General features: G+C 41.4%; 1 protein-coding gene across 1 annotated transcript; it reads right to left on the bottom strand.

Moving 5' to 3' along the window:
• Positions 1-663: 663 nt before the first annotated feature.
• On the bottom strand, positions 664-11,970 carry LOC134003641 (uncharacterized). The gene is made up of 5 exons (XM_062442897.1): positions 11,897-11,970; positions 3,593-3,766; positions 2,612-2,767; positions 2,220-2,299; positions 664-2,114 (listed from the first exon to the last, which is right to left on the bottom strand). Exons 4-5 carry the CDS (start codon positions 2,281-2,283, stop codon positions 1,039-1,041), a joined length of 1,140 nt encoding a protein of 379 aa, XP_062298881.1. The 5' UTR covers positions 2,284-2,299; positions 2,612-2,767; positions 3,593-3,766; positions 11,897-11,970; the 3' UTR covers positions 664-1,038.
• Positions 11,971-15,921: the final 3,951 nt, after the last annotated feature.

Genomic DNA, 15,921 nt, shown 5'->3' with positions numbered 1-15,921 from the left:
CAGCTACAGAGTGATGGTGGATGAATGGCTGGAAGGGCAGGCAGACCGTGAGATGGATGGAGTTGCTGGGAGAAATAAATAATATCAGTGGAGGTGTTTGAAACCAGACAAGGAAAAGAGAGGGACAATTATAATAAAGAGAGAGAAGAGGAAAGAAAAGCACAGTGGGGTAGGATTTGAATGCCCGGGGAAGAGAGACAGATAAACAGATAGAGGCGAGTAGAGACAGAAGAGGCAGGGAGCGACGGATGAGCAGATTTAGAGGCCAGGAGATAAGAGGGGAGATAAAAGCATGGAGGAAGAGAGGGAGAGAGGAGGGAGGTGCAGTGCTGTAGCGTACAATGTTTACATGCACCAATACATTGTTGAACATGTCTGCTTACTTATGTCATTAGCTGGAGCTACTGAGCACGCACACAGAGCGGATGGCGCATGCAGGTACTGAAAAAACACACATACGCACACGCACACACACACAAACAGAGGGAAAGAGGGTGATGACATGTTGGTAAAACAAAAGTGTGTGTTTCAGCAGTTAGACACACCCTTCTCATGTTGGCAGATCCTAATCTTGTTCAAAGGTTTGTGTGCGTGTGTGTACATCTTGAGAACAGGCTTTCACTCTCTTAAATTTATTTAAAATAACATACAACACAGTGATGAAATACTGACAAAGTACAGGACACTTTTCAGGCATTTTCTTTCTCTTGTCTTCCAACACATAAACTCATAAAATGTCATAAAAAATGAGCAAGAAACATGTACAGTGGTAAATGAACTGGACCAAAGTTGGCTTATAGCTAATTTTCCTCTGCAGTGGCTTCAGTACGTCAGTATTAAAACATATAACAGCATAATAACAAACTGTACAAAGCAAAAAATATATATAGATGATCATAGATTTAACATTTTTTACATTGAAAAAAAACTTGGCTAAAGGTGTGAAAAAGTTAACAGCATGTATGAAAAGTTGAAACAGTTTTTTACTTGATGGGGAGCTATTCTTTAAAACAGCTCTCTCTCTCTCATCTCAGTAGTTTACAGGCCGGTGGTTGGTAAGTTCTCATAAATAGTGTCGCCTTCATCAGAAACCGTGCAGCGTTTCACTATGTCCAGTGTGTCATATTCAGCTGTCATGGACGTGATATCCAGAGCCATATAGGAGTCACTGTTGTGGACAGGAGGTTCTGGGACTGAACTGACACACCTTCTCCTCTTCTTCTTTCTCTTTAATTTGAAGGATAGTATAGCCACCATTATTGCAATAGCCCACCCAACGCAAACACTGACTACAAGAATTATAGAGAATTTAAACACGGTTTTGTCTCTGGGCATCTGGCAGTTCTTGAGGTTTTGGTCTGTGGGGTTGTTAGCATCACAGCTATGTTTCAGATTTTCTTTGCCGTCCTTTTTTGATCCACCGTCAGTGTTTTCAGGCAACTCCACAGTGTTTCTGGGACTTCTCATGACTCTGAGATTGACAGCAGACGAGGTAAAGTCTTTGTAGCCAATCACGGCACAGACATAACTACCCGTATTCTTATTACCGATTGGATCAAACGACAGGAAGGACGAGTTTGTTCTACTGCCATTTAATTGCAGTCCGTTCTTGAAGCAGATGTAGCCTGGGTTGGAGTTCAGACTTCCAGCACAGGTGGGGACACAGGTCAGCATCATCTTCTGACCTTCTATCACTGTCTGATTTGCCAGTGGCACTTTCTGTCCCCTAACAATCTCCTCCAGCTGGATGCTCAAAGCAGATGCAAAAACAAGGAGTCTCACACCAGGGGCACCTTCACACGTCATGTTGACCCCTGCAACATTTCTAAAAGAGTATTTAAAAAAGTAAAAGGATGCGTCGCTCTGTTTTAGGTCTGTGAGTTTCAGGGTGCAGTCATTGCTTCTACTTTTCTTTTTAAACGAATGAGCTGGCATCTTTTTCGGGGGGTGTTTTTTTGAGACAGGATGCAATTTTGTGGATTTTCTGGACCATCCTGATATATGGGTAACCTCAACATTTCTGGGATAGGAGCAGGGAAATTCCACGGATGAACCCTTTATGGCGCATATTTTAATGTGCTTGTAGGTCACACATCCGAATGATGATGGGTGCACTGAAAAATAAAATAAAATATTAGGTTGGTTACTATGTTGCTTTATTGAGAAACGTGTGACCATGAGTTCATTTCTAGAAATGACAGGGATGGTGTGACCTGTACCTGCCACAGGAAACCGCAACAGGAAGAAAGCCAACAATACACTTGCAGCTGCTTCTGCCTCCATTGGTGCTTCAAACGGGCTTCAACAGAATCAACCATAAAAACAGCTTTATGTTTTAGAATTTTCGCATCTTGGGTTAAATAATTATAAATTGGAATCTAGAAATTAAAAAAAATTAATAGTAAATAATAATCAAACTAATTTACAAAGACAATACATTGCTTAAGATTAAACATAGGCTGTTCAAGACTGGCTGTGTATGACTTTTCAAACTTTTCAAGCTACAAAACAGATACAGAGCTCAATTTAGATTTGTTGTTTATGTTAACTTATTTTAAAGATTACAAACATCACAATTAATAATAAATCACACTTAAAATATCACACTTACATCTTATCTTAGATGGTAGTGCACTCTAGTCCATGATCATGGAGACATCATAGCAGGTTTGTTACTGTTGTTTGATGATGCAGATGTGGAATATATATCCCCTGTCCATCCCCCGCCTCAGTTACCATTACTCACTAAACTTTGCACACTGTTAGACTGAAATCATAAGTCACATATTTTACCACACCGATCATATTGATTAGGACCAATGTGTTTCATTTACAGGCTTCCAATAAATAAATATAAAAAACTGATATGAGTGAATCAGACTTGTACGTAGGAAACATGCTGAAGGGTTTTGCTGTGGACGTGCAAAACAAAAATACATGATGCTGTCACTAACATACCAACATTTCCTGTCTTTCTATTTTAGAAAAAAAAACACCATTTCATCTTCCTGTTAAAGAAACATCATGTACTTTTTTTTTTTATACACAGGATACACTTTAATATCTTTTAGCAGATGTGCAGTGTTTTTAACCCTTAGGACTTATACTGAAATTGATTAATTTGATATTATTTTCCTACATTTTGATTGAATCAAAGTTATCTAAGGAAATGTAAAAGTGTGTTAAATGGAGTGAAAGACCTGGAACTCAATTTAGATAGATAATAAGATAAACTAAAAAAATAATTACACTTTTAGCACCAAAGCAGAGAGCAATGCTTCTGATTGAAAGATGTAATTAGAGACGAGAACATGTTTTCTTTTATTTTTCGGTCTCAAATACCACAAAATGGTATTCAGGATTTGCATTGGCCAAAATGGGACGTAGGCAGGGCGCTTCCACTCTTTACTGAATATAGGATATTCATTTATTCCGCTCTTTGTGTCATTTTCCTTGACCACACCATCACTCATCCTTCAAACTTTGCTACACAAGGCTACGCAGTATGCAGTTTTATTTTGGGAACTTTTTTTGTAAGTTCAAAAAAGCCTCCAGTTCTTTAAGAGATGATGAGGGTTAGTTTCTTCACTACCTTCTACAAAGGGTCAGTGTTGTTTAGATGGTGGGTGACTTTATTCTGGAGTTGATGAAACCTCTCTTCCATTCATCTAGTGGTGTGCATCGCCATCTTGGAATGGCCTGATATTGTTCAGCTCTTAAAAAGCAACAAAAACGACCCATCACACCCAGCAGCTCCTCATTTCACCTATAAGAGAAGCATGAAGACAGCTCATTAGATCATGTTACTTCTGTCCTTTGCTTGGGGTTCCAGGTTTTGTGCTCCTTAGACCAACTGCATCTTTGTGTGCTGGCCTTGGTTATAGGCGATTTTTGAATGGCTACATTGAATACCAGCTTTGTGACGCTCACTCAGTGTTGGTTGACAGAGTCACGGAGGAGTTGAGAGGTTGATTAAATTCTTCAGTCATTTCTGACACTATTTCTATGATGTTTATCTGCTTTCATGGAACAGTAAATCTTTGTGTATCTTTTAGCAGAGTGTCAACTTCCAACCACTTCCAACTATTGGCCCTCTTATCCATTAAACTAATGCATGAAAGAATTGTGTGGCTTTTGTGACTTATGCACCTTTAGTCTGGGCTCATTCTACCATTAAAAAGGATGCTTGTCTTATCAAAATGTAAACTTCTTAGAAAATGTCTTATTCTTAAATTTATGTTGACTTATTTTTTATTTTCTCAACCCTTTGCAGATCATCTGACCCTTCGATGAAAGCAGAAGACATGAAAACCTATGTAGAAACGCACCAGCAGCAATACAACAGCTGTGATTTGCAGTTTTTATTGTACTCAAGAACACTTTTGTCTAATATTCACACAAACATGTCACTTGACACTCTTTAATTAACTTTGAACAAAATTTAATGATTCATAAATGTTTATTGTATGTGTGCATTAAATCAGCAGTTACATACAGTAGTAACCTATAGTATATAGCAGAAACAGTGAAAAGCAGTTTTGCTCAGATAGAGAATTCTGTATCCGAATGTGAGAAAGAAAGATTGTGTGTCTAGATTTGATATATTGCAGTTTCCATCTGGCATCAGAATGTGTTTCACATACTGTGTATAAATATTGTATATACTTTATATATTTACACTCCCCCATTAGAGGAAATTTACCACAATTTTCTATTAGTAGAACTAATTAGTCCAACATCTGATCATAATTTTGGAAATAGCATTTAAACAAAATAATCTCAACTCATGGTCCACGAACTAGCTTTTTCTGGAGCTTTGATTGACATCTCGTGGTATTTATCTGCTGATGGAGATAGCTATTGTCATGTGACCGTGTCCTATGGATTGTCATCTTAGAAGAGACCACTCCCATCAGGAAATGTTTCATCAAAAGGATAAAGGTATTTGTATTGACTTGCAGTGACTCTTCCTTCTACGGTGATGCTGAACCCAAACCATGCCAGCAAAATGCCCCCCACAGCCTAACAGAGGAATTGGATCCCCTCACTGTAGGGGTTCATATATCTGTGATACTACATTTAAATATTTCCATCAAACTTTTACCTCTTACTTTTACTCCTTACCTTAAAATAAAATTTCCGTCAGGTGGCATGAGACAACTTTATGATACTTTAACAAGAGTCTCATTAATGAAAGGGTAGAATTGGTGAGCAGGAGCAATGTTTTTATTTGTGCATTTTCTTTCTTTCTTTCTTTTTCGTGCAAACCTAACCACCCCTAAATGAGACTTTAGCTGTCGACTCGTAATCAGACATTTTATTGACACATACAAAAAGGTTTATAGCTTTAAAGAGACATTGCGTGGCATGGCATGATGTTTTAGAGGTGAACACACACCCTATCACACAGTCTATACACAAGCAAATTTCAATTAATTATTGTGTCGGTGTCACACATTAAACCACTGGCTGGAGGGAAAAAAAAGTTCCTGAGCAAATAAACAACACCAAGAATAAACCGATGAATTAATTTATTCTTGAGGCGATGGGAGAGTCAAACCCATGAAACCAAACACCAACCATTATTCAGAGCAGGAGCAACACCGTCTGGTTTGAGTTTATATCTCTATGTGCATGTAATTTGTGCTGTAGTTGATCCGAGTCCTGTGTAAACACATTTTAATACACTGGGGGGGGAGAAGAACATCAGGACAGAGACAAGTGATGAGGTAGTGTTCACTTGTTTCTCTTTTTCTGCTCCTGCATACTTCTGATATGATGATGGATACTGCAGAGTCAGCAATATTTCAAGGTATGATAGAGGTACCAAAAAAACAAAAACCCTTTCACTGCAAAAAAAAAAAACAGGCTTGGAGCTGCTTAGGCTTGTGTTGACAAATGGGGAGGGAGCATTAAGTACAGTCAGAAATGGCGACGTGAATCCCCTGAAGAATTGGGGAGGGGGGAAAAAACCTGACTACTTGGTTGGACCATAACCATAACCATAAGGCTGAGTAAGTCTCTCAATGACACAAACACACACACTCACACTTTCCTTTGAGGAGCCTGGGGCCTAGAGGGAATAATGGTTAGAAACCTGAAAAATGCCCTCATCACAAAAGGCCTCCAACAATAATAAATGAAATAGTTGAGCCAAACACATTAATCCATGCCGGTGCTTCTGTACGTGTGTGTGTGTGTGTGTGTGTTACCCTGTTTGTGCTTTTGTCGGCATATTTGCTGTTAACTGTTGGTGTTCTTGTGAGTCCATATATGCATACACACCCATGTACACGTGTGCATGTATGGGTGCCATGCCATTGGTCCTACAGTCCATTATCTCGAAACCCTTACAGTTCGAAAAACTCCCCATTGGAACGAGAAGCCCATTAGTCTGACGCCCTATTATCCCAAAAACGAAAGCCCACTGTCTTTTGCTCTGAGAACACACACTCTCCCTGGAGATTCTGCCCTTAATATCTTCATGTATTTTGACATGCAAATGTGAGGATACCATTTACAAATGCTTGCTTTTTAGAGCATTTAGCGCACACTAACCCTAACCCTAATCCAAAAGACAACAGAGGTAGCCTAATCAGAGCGCCTAACCATAAATAATAGCAGTGCTTCCGTCACCCCTTCGGAGCCTTCGGAGCAATGGGCGGTTATTTTTGGGATAACAGGCCGTCAGACTAATGGGCTTTCAGTCTAATGGGACATTTTTCAAACTATTGGGGTTTCAGAATAATGGGCCTTCGGACTAATGTGCAGTCCCCCATGTGTGCGACCCAGAGCAGACGAAAAAGATGTGCGAAGTGCTGTAGCGAAAGCACGCCGTAGCAACACACTGTCAGTATTTTAGTTGCGTTTTCACAGGCGCTCTCTTCAGACAACGTTCACACCGAGCAGCTCGTTCTGAAAATGCTGTTTACAAGTGAAAACGACATCTGCCCGCATGAGCGTTTTTCAGGTTTCAGATCTCACAGCGACACGCTTGAAGAATAGAAAGATGGCTAAATCTCTTCCTCTTAAAGGGGACACGCCACTGATTTTACACATGAAAGAGTTTACTGGTTATGTCCTTCAGTGGCTGTGGAGCTGTCTAAAGTTTTGAAGAAACTAACCCCAGTGATGTTATCAGGGTTATACTGAGGGCATGGAGTTTGAAAGATGTTTACCAAAATGGGACGATCAAGTTGCAATATAGGAATTGTAGGATGAATCATTTTTTGAGCATATGAGTGACTTGCAGTAGTCAGTAATTTACTGTAATCTGTCTCTCGCAAGCGCACCAAATTTATGGAGGTGTTATACTAAATCAATGGAGTACTCTTAAAACGCACAAGGGGATCCAAAATCCCTCATAATTATTAAAAATGCCAGTGAATATTCTTTTTCTGTCCCAATTTTAGTTTCACCAAGCTTTAAGGCATATGCTACCTAGCTGCAAATTTGATATTGACACCCTACTCCCATGCTATCGATGACTTCTAGGAATTTGTGGTCCCCTCTTGTAGCTGCACACAGGCTCCAACAAGGCTTACATCATTATTTTTTCAAAAGCCAAGTTCTCCTTATCCACGCGGCTAGTGTTTTCACTCTGGAGCTCTTTTTTTTGTCAAAAATGCCAGTTTCGAAAAAGGATGTGTTTTTAAATTTAGCCTGCTTAATGTGGACGTACTCTTTTATTTCTCATCAGTACTCCCCTCATCCAATTTTGCACGTTTGGCCTCCCATTTTTTCTTCTTCTTCTGTTTTCCTTATCTCAATCACTTTCTAAACTGTATACATTTTCTCTCACTCTTTGTTTCTAAATTGTGTATTTTTAGTCACCATTTGGCCTCACCTTGTTCCTCCCTTCGTTCTCTTTAACTGTGGCTCTTTCCCTCTCTCTCTCCAAACTGTGTATATTTGGGTCTGTCTATGGGGAGTCAGGGGTCATTATTAATCTTGCTAGCTCTCCTTGCTTCAGGCGTAACAGCAGGGCAGCATCTGTGTGTGCGCGCGTGTGTGTGTGTGTATAAGTGAGAGAGAAAGGAGTGGTTGCGAATGAGTCAGTTACACTGTTCGGGTAAAAGGTGTGGGAGAACATGTTTTTGTGAGTGCACCGTCTGTATGCCGTTTAGGTGTGTGAGCATGTGTGTGTGTAAAGGAGAGGGAAAGTGCATTTTGCCATGATGGATCATAAGAGACCCAGATTCTTAATGCACACTCGCACAAGACAGACACCCATGAGAAATGAACGAGAGAGAGTGAGAGAGTGAGAGAGAGGGGGAGGGAGTGAGCGAGAGTAACAGAGAAAGGAGAGCAGGGAGCAGGGAGAGTCCCTGTTCCTCCTGAACTCATTAACCGTTGTCCTCTCCGCCCTCCCTCCTGCACTCCCACAATGCCAAGCAGCGGCGTGCATCAATAACGCTGGTGACAGCACAAGGGGGACGGGTCAGACAAGCAACCACCATCTCCCTGGTAACCACCGCTACGGCCACCATCGCCACAACAACAATTGCCGAGCGCATACGGGGGGTATCCCCCTTCCCTGCTGGCCCAGCTCCCCTCCTGCAGCCGTCACACAGCGAGGGCCGCCGTGCCTGCTGCTGCTGGATCAGAAGCGAGCTAAATCCGCAGCACGGCTCCGGCATAGGATGAGGCGAGAAAAAGCTGACTGATCTCAATTCTGAGGTGGACTGAATGGACAGGAGATTCAGTCTGGGCTGAATTTAGCAGCATTATTCAACGATTCAAGAGGAGGAGGAACGGGCTGGGGATGTTCGGTAGGCAGAAATCCCAAAAAGAGTCACTGCAGCTGGTCTGTGAGGTTCATGCACTATTGCCAGCTGTATGGAAGACACAATCTCAAGAGAAGCATGCCTTCTTTGATGAAAAGCAAATATGGACGTACAGGTTCAGGATGTAGTGAGACAGGTTTAACATGACTAAAATAATTCTGATTGTCGCTGCACAAACCAGCAATTTTCAGTGATGTAACTACCTTTCTTGAGCTGTGTTTCAACCTAAGGAACTTTCCCCCAGGGGACTAAGAACCTTGTGATGAACTCAGTACCTCTACCTGTGTTTCAACCAAAAGTACAGGAACTCTGGGTGCAGGGTCAAACACAGACACAGCAGATGTTTCAACTTGTGTATAGCTTTATTCATAAGAACAGAAGTGCTCTGATGTTGATTTAGGATGAGGTAAGGACATTTCTCTTAATTACTTTACTTTTAGTGTTACAAGTAAAAAAGGGGAGTTTTTTAGACACGTTTTTTGGGGTTTTGCTGGCTACTGTCACTGTAAGAGAAGACAACAACATTTTAGAAAAAAACCCATTTAGAAAACTATAGAGTCAGATATTTTTCCCATTTGCCTGTGCCTTCCGAAACTGTTAGGACTCACTGTGGAAAAATAAATGTTTCATGATGGGACAATGCTATGGTTATATTTGGTTAGGTTTGGGGAACGATCAAAGTTTGAGCTAAAATAAGTACTTTATTAAGGTTAAAGAAACATCGTGGTTTGGGTTAAAATGTCAACTTTGTGTAGGTTTGGGGACCTTTTTGTTTGTTTTGTTGACATGTTCAATCCACCACATCCTCCTCCCTGTGCAGTTTGTTGCTCTATAATAATGTCTCTTGATTTCCTCCATTGCTCCCGTCATGATTACAAAGCGTCCAGAGGGAACTCACTTGAAAGTAAACATATTTCTTTTCGAGGCACTTGTTGAAACAACTGATACTGTCGCTATTCTTGTTGGTGGAGTCTGTGGAGACTATGGCAAACACCAGTATAGACCTGAAAGCAGAGTGGAGACTGGACTTTTTTGGTTAAATGAATGCTGCCTGCTGAATGTGGAAGTAAACGTTGGTTTTAAAACATTTTTTTACAGGACTGGATGGGCGCCATTTTTGTTCGATATCCAGCTCTTATAATACGTCCATGACCCATCTGTGGATGTCTCCATGCAGAATGTACACAATGCACGCTTGCCAACTGCACTTGTACTAGACAAGCAAACAGGAATGCCTGTCCGTCTACTGTATGTATGTATTGTATTGATCTTCTCATTAAGCTGTTGCTTTTCTGTTTTCCACTTTTTTTTCCTGGTCAGTAACATACAAGAACTCCTCAGCTGCATTCAGACTGAAAACAGTCCTGCGTAAAACAATACACAGGTCTGTGCTGGTGTGAGCGTGTTGTTTAAGCACCGGTGAGACAATGAAATACGATCCAGCATGTCCAGTTGGTGTACAGATTATTGTGTTTAAAGGCTGATCAGAAAAACACTGCACAGCGGTTTGTAATATTCACAGATGGGATTTTACAACTCGGAAAAGTTATCACGCTGCAACCCTGTTTACTGGTGTGCATATGTGAAACATGCCTGTGTCTGCGGACCCCTAAAATGTATGTATGGAACCACATGCACGCCCACGGTCTGCGTAAAAGTCCACAGCTGTCTGTGGACACCGAACACAGAGAGCATGAATTGGCCTGTGTTAGTGAAGCATGGTAGATTTTTTTCTGAAACATGAAACATCAAAGTTGAGTGACTGCACTTCACAAACTAAAATCTGAACGTCTCATCATCTAAAACAAGGTATAAGAACAATTATTTTGTTAGCATTCAAGTTGTTGCAATTTCCAGCACAGCTCAGAGAGCACCAATGTCAAAGCTTTTAAACTCTTAGGAGCGAGCATGTTTTTTGCACTGAGAAATCACCATTCTGTAATTAATGAGCTTCATTTGTGACATGGGCGCCTCACTTTTTATACACTCATGTTACATTTTTTGCAAAGAAATTTGCCTTAATTGCACCTAGTTGAATATTCAACTGTGAGACAGACCTGTATTTAGTCTATGTGTGTGTGTTGGGGGGGGGGGGGGGGGGGTGTTAAATGTTCTTGTTTAGCCAGACAACCCCATTAAATATCACTAGTTGAGTCATTGACAGCAGCTGCAGTTACTGTAGTCACCGGCTATGCTAACTGGCTGGTAATGGACAAAATTATTTTGCTGAAAATAAAATAAAGTTTGTAGCCTACATAAAAATTCCTCCATTAAATCATGGTCTCTTCATAAGAATGGCCGTTAACCTATAATAAAATCTAATGAAGGCTTGTGCAAAATATTTTCCTACAGACAGGTTTGAAAGATAAAGCCATATATAGGCTATATGTGTAATAATAAAAAATAATATGTTGCGTAAAGAACCACTAAAGTAAGTATCAGAATCCCATTTCTGCATCCATGTTTTCACAGCTCCTTTCTTGCAGTTTACAGACTGGGGCGAGCTGAGATTAGCTTTTATAACCTGGTTCATCTCAGTCACATATAATACTGCATAACTAAAAACAAATTGTATCCCTATGTTAGAAAAGCTGAGATTGTGCACTTCTGTTCCCTTAAAACTGTTACGGCATATTTACTAGATAGATAGATAGATAGATAGATAGATAGATAGATAGATAGATAGATAGATAGATAGATAGATGGGGCAAGAGGCTACACTCTCAGACCAGATTTGATTAAGCTCTCTTGTCTGTTAATCTTTACTAATATAATTAATTCATTAAAGGTTAACGGTGTGTCACTACAAAACTGCACATATGAACATGAACGTGTGTGTGTGTGTGTGTGTGTGTGTGTGTGTGTGTGTGTGTGTGTGTGTGTGTGTGTGTGTGTGTGTGTGTGTGTGTGTGTGTGTGTGTGTGTGTGTGCTTTGTGTAGTGAGAGAGCGAGAAGAACCTGGCTGCTTCATGGAGAGAAAATGAAGCAGCGCATAAGAGCAAACGTCTGGGAAATTGGCGATAAAACGAAATAACGGGAAACTCCTCGCACAGAGACGTTGACATTGAGTTAAATATATCTAGTAATTATGTTTTTTCGTATTTTCGTACCGTTAAGAGGATCGGTGCGGAATGTCACCCCCTGAAAGATGTGAAGCGACGACGGCGGCGGCACGGCTGGCCGTTTCCTCCTGGACGGAAAAACAAGGCGGAGGAGGGGGGGCGCATATTGTGGGGGCTCGGCCAATCATACAGCGAGACCCTCCGCGGGCGGTTCTTAAGTGTTGGGTCTCACCCAATGAGAGCTCGAGTGAGTGTCCGCGCCCCACGTGGGTCCTGAGCTCCAAACGACAACACCGGGCTGTGGGCCAATCACGGCCGCACAAGGTGTTAATCTTGACGCGGATTGGCTCGCTGTTTTTTCACAGAGTCCCCCTCACTCATCACGTTTAGCCTGTTGTGAAAGAGCTGCTCTGCCCATAAAACACGAACCAGCACTGTAATAACCAAATGTGAATTAATGAATGATTCAGAGGCGGTTTGTTTTTAGAAAGGCGATACATCAGTTAATCCGGACAGTTTCAAAGCTTCGTTTCAGACACATTTAAAGAAAAGCGAGGGTAATGTACTGTACTATACTGGAGCCCGTGGGGCGAATAGAGCAGCCTGCAGCTTTTTAAGCGTGTATGTTGCCCTGGTCATAATCAAATCAGCATGCAAGAAAACCAATGGGATTAAAAGCACATGAGAAATGCATGGGGGGGGGCTTAGGCAGGGTGGGAGGTATAACCCACATTTACACATTCAGGCTCTAAAAATTGTGGGTCAAACCTGCTTCTGTTATGCTATGCAGCCTGCATTACATGAAAGAGAAACACACTCAGGTACGGGGACTGGAAATGATTGAAACAGGGGAAATACTCCTCCCCCGCTTCTCTCGTTTTAATTGCACTGATGTTTTACAGTTGATAAGGCTTTCACGTGTTGTTGACGCCTCTCAGTTGCTGCAAAGTCGCCCCCCCCCCCCCCCCCCCCCCCCCCCCCCCAAAAAAAGGAAGAGACATTAAAAGTAGCCATTTTAAATAGCACTATAAAGTCCTTCCCTCCTACGCTATGCAGTCACACAGGCACCAGCATCGACAAACCAAGCATCAATCTTCTCGCTCGCCTTTTTTAACCTCCAAAAAATATATAGGCAAGCTTCTCATAAAGGAGACAAAGTAGAAGGCTGACACCGCCTCTTAGTGGTGGCTTTGGGAATTACATTTGAGAGTCAGGTCAAGGTGTGTGTGTGTGTGTGTGTGTGTGTGTGTGTGTGTGTGTGTGTGTGTGTGTGTGTGTGTGCGTGTGCGTGTGTGTGTGTGTGTGTGTGTGTGTGTGTGTGTGTTTAAGTGAGGATGCCACTATCTCAGCATGCAAGGAAACTGCAATTAAAACGTAATTTTCTTAATACAGCTCCCAAATGCTTCATTTTAAATGCACTAAACCATGGAATTAGACACAAAATTGATATTCTTATATATAAATATGTATTCTTCAATACTGTTGATCTTAAAAGTGTGTTTGAGGAGGACAGAAGTTAAGGTAAGATATAGGTAAAAGGAGGGGCAAGGGAATTTAGATGTGTAGATGAGAAATGGGAGGAAGAGATGGACGAGGATGAAAATGCAAGGCTGAAATTGATGATACTTGGGTGGGGAGAGGGGATAGGTTTCACACAGAAGAAAAACTACTGCAACTTTCATATTGGAAAGAGGCTGAAAGGTGTGTGAGTGTTTTTGGTTCATTTGCATCGAAAGACGTTCTCCTTTTCTTCTCTTGAGCTGACATTTCAGTCAGATAGCAATTACAGTTTGTCACCGAAGCTCTTGCGGGTGACAGCTTCCTCAGACTTATTTTCACCCGTTATCACCCCCATTCATGTAAGAAAAAGAAAAAAGGAAGAAAAAAATGTAACTGCTACAAAAGAGAGAGAATGATATAGATGTGACTTGTCATTCTCATATTGAGATCTTCTCTTCATTTATGTCATGTCTTGTCCACAGAGGTCAGATACAGAACAGTCAGAGGTGGATAATATCAGGATGGTTCTAATAATAATTAAGCCCAAGCTTTTACACAATGTCAGCAAGTATTATGCATGTGTTTTCTAAATACATCTAAAAATATGGCATGAAATCTCAGACAACAAAGAAGGTTTCTTTATGAGCGGTGTTAAACATCTTTTTAAGAAACAACTGTGAAAACAACTTTCTATAGACTGCTTTTTACTTTTACTTCCCTAAAAGTACATTTTCAATATGTAATATATAACAAAGTTAGAGTTTTTCTTTAGTTAGACATGTTTAATTGGATGACAGCTTGTTATGCAATGCATACGTGTAAAATCTGGGTCCTGATATAACTTGATTTTTGCTGAAACTAAGTCAAAAGGTTTTAGATAAAGGGAGAAAGAGGAGGACTAAACAGAAAAAGACATGAAGTAAATGATATAACTGCAAAATCCCTTTACTGCTTGTTTTGGCGCTCTTTGCAATGACGACAAGCATTGGACTCAAAGATCTGATCCAGCTGATCTCTCTTTCATCCAGTTCACAACCTCTGGAATTGAAGTGGAGACGAGAGAGAGGAGGGAGGGGGGTGGGGGTGGGAATAGGACGAATGGAGGAGGAAAATGACGAAGATCGTGAATGTGTGCTTGCATGTGTGTGTGTGTGTGTGTGTGTGTGTGGGAGGGGTGTCTGGAAGAGTAGGGGGACACCGTGGGGTATGAGGCAGCACCCCGCAGTCCCAAGTAATGGCAGAATAGAACTTAATAGGGTAGAAAAAGGCTGGAGGCTGTTAACTCAAAAATGGTCATTTTGAATTCCCCATTCTCTCTCTCAATCACTCTCTTCCCTCTCATCCCTTCTTCTATATCTTTAACTTCCCATCCTTGTCTGCCTGTGTAATTTGCCATCTCTCCCACCGTTCACCTTTCAGCTGTTTCCCCTTCCTCCCTGTTTTATCTCCTTGCCCTCTTATCCACTTCCTTCAGTTCTGTCTGCTTTTTCGTGTGCTTCATCTGCTCCTCCACTGCCCTTTCTCCATCCCTCTTTCTTCCCTGCCTCATTCTTTCTTTTCCTTCCCTTCCCTTCCTTTCTCACCTCCCTCCCACCTCCTCCTCCTCCTCTCTCTGTGTCTCCTTGGAGGAGGTGTAATGATAGCTATTTGAGTGTCATCAGAGGACTGCTGTAATGGCTTCTAAAGCACCATCCCACGGTTGCCACGGTGAACCTGGCACAGCCTCACGTCCCAGAATAAGGGTTGGAAAAAAAACATCTGGTTGGCTATCGACAGGCGTCACCGTGCCGACGGAGGCAGGAGCGCCGGCACATCAGTAGACGATGACGCAGCCCCTGGGGGCCACAGAGAGCGAGCTAATGATGCGTGGGATAGGATACATATGAGGAGGAAGTACAGTAATAGTGATAATAGTGATAGTAATGAAAATAATAGCACTGATAACAATAACAGTATATGACCTTTTTGATTTGTGAGCAGTGTGTCTGCTCCCCCTCTTACTTCCCTTTTTTTTCTTCCACCATCCACTGCTATGTGTTTTCATGTGTGCTTGAGCATGTGTATGTGCGTGTATGTGTGTGTGTGTGTGTGTGTGTGTGTGTGTGTGTGTGTGTGTGTGTGTGTGTGTGTGTGTGTGTGTGTGTGTGTGTGTGTGTGTGTGTGTGTGTGTGTGTGTGTGTGTGTGTGTGTATTTAAGAGACAGAATTGGAAGGTTTTTAGTATGCAAATATGGGATCTGATTTCCAATTCATTCCTATTTTTTCTTAAGATAAAGAGGATTGAGTTCTCAGAAATAATTGCACATTCACACAAACACACATGCACACTGCATCTCCTCTTACCAGGAGATCAGATGGCTTCTTCAGACACATTTTTAAAATGCTTTTTTTCCAGATTGATTTCGCAAAGTAGATGCAAAAATGTACAGTAAAGTTATTGCAACCTGTTATTGCCCTTCAGTTATCCCCCTATCCTAATTTGACTGGCAACTGCCATGTTGAAAGAAAACAGGAAAATGTCAAACTTGGAATAAGATGAGTTTGCAGGGTTCGCATCGGACTTTATAGTCCTGT

This window comes from Scomber scombrus, chromosome 21 (assembly GCF_963691925.1).
Source record: "Scomber scombrus chromosome 21, fScoSco1.1, whole genome shotgun sequence".
NCBI lineage: Eukaryota > Metazoa > Chordata > Actinopteri > Scombriformes > Scombridae > Scomber > Scomber scombrus.
Note: the sequence above shows the minus strand (reverse complement) of the source record. Positions and strands in the feature narration are given on the sequence as shown.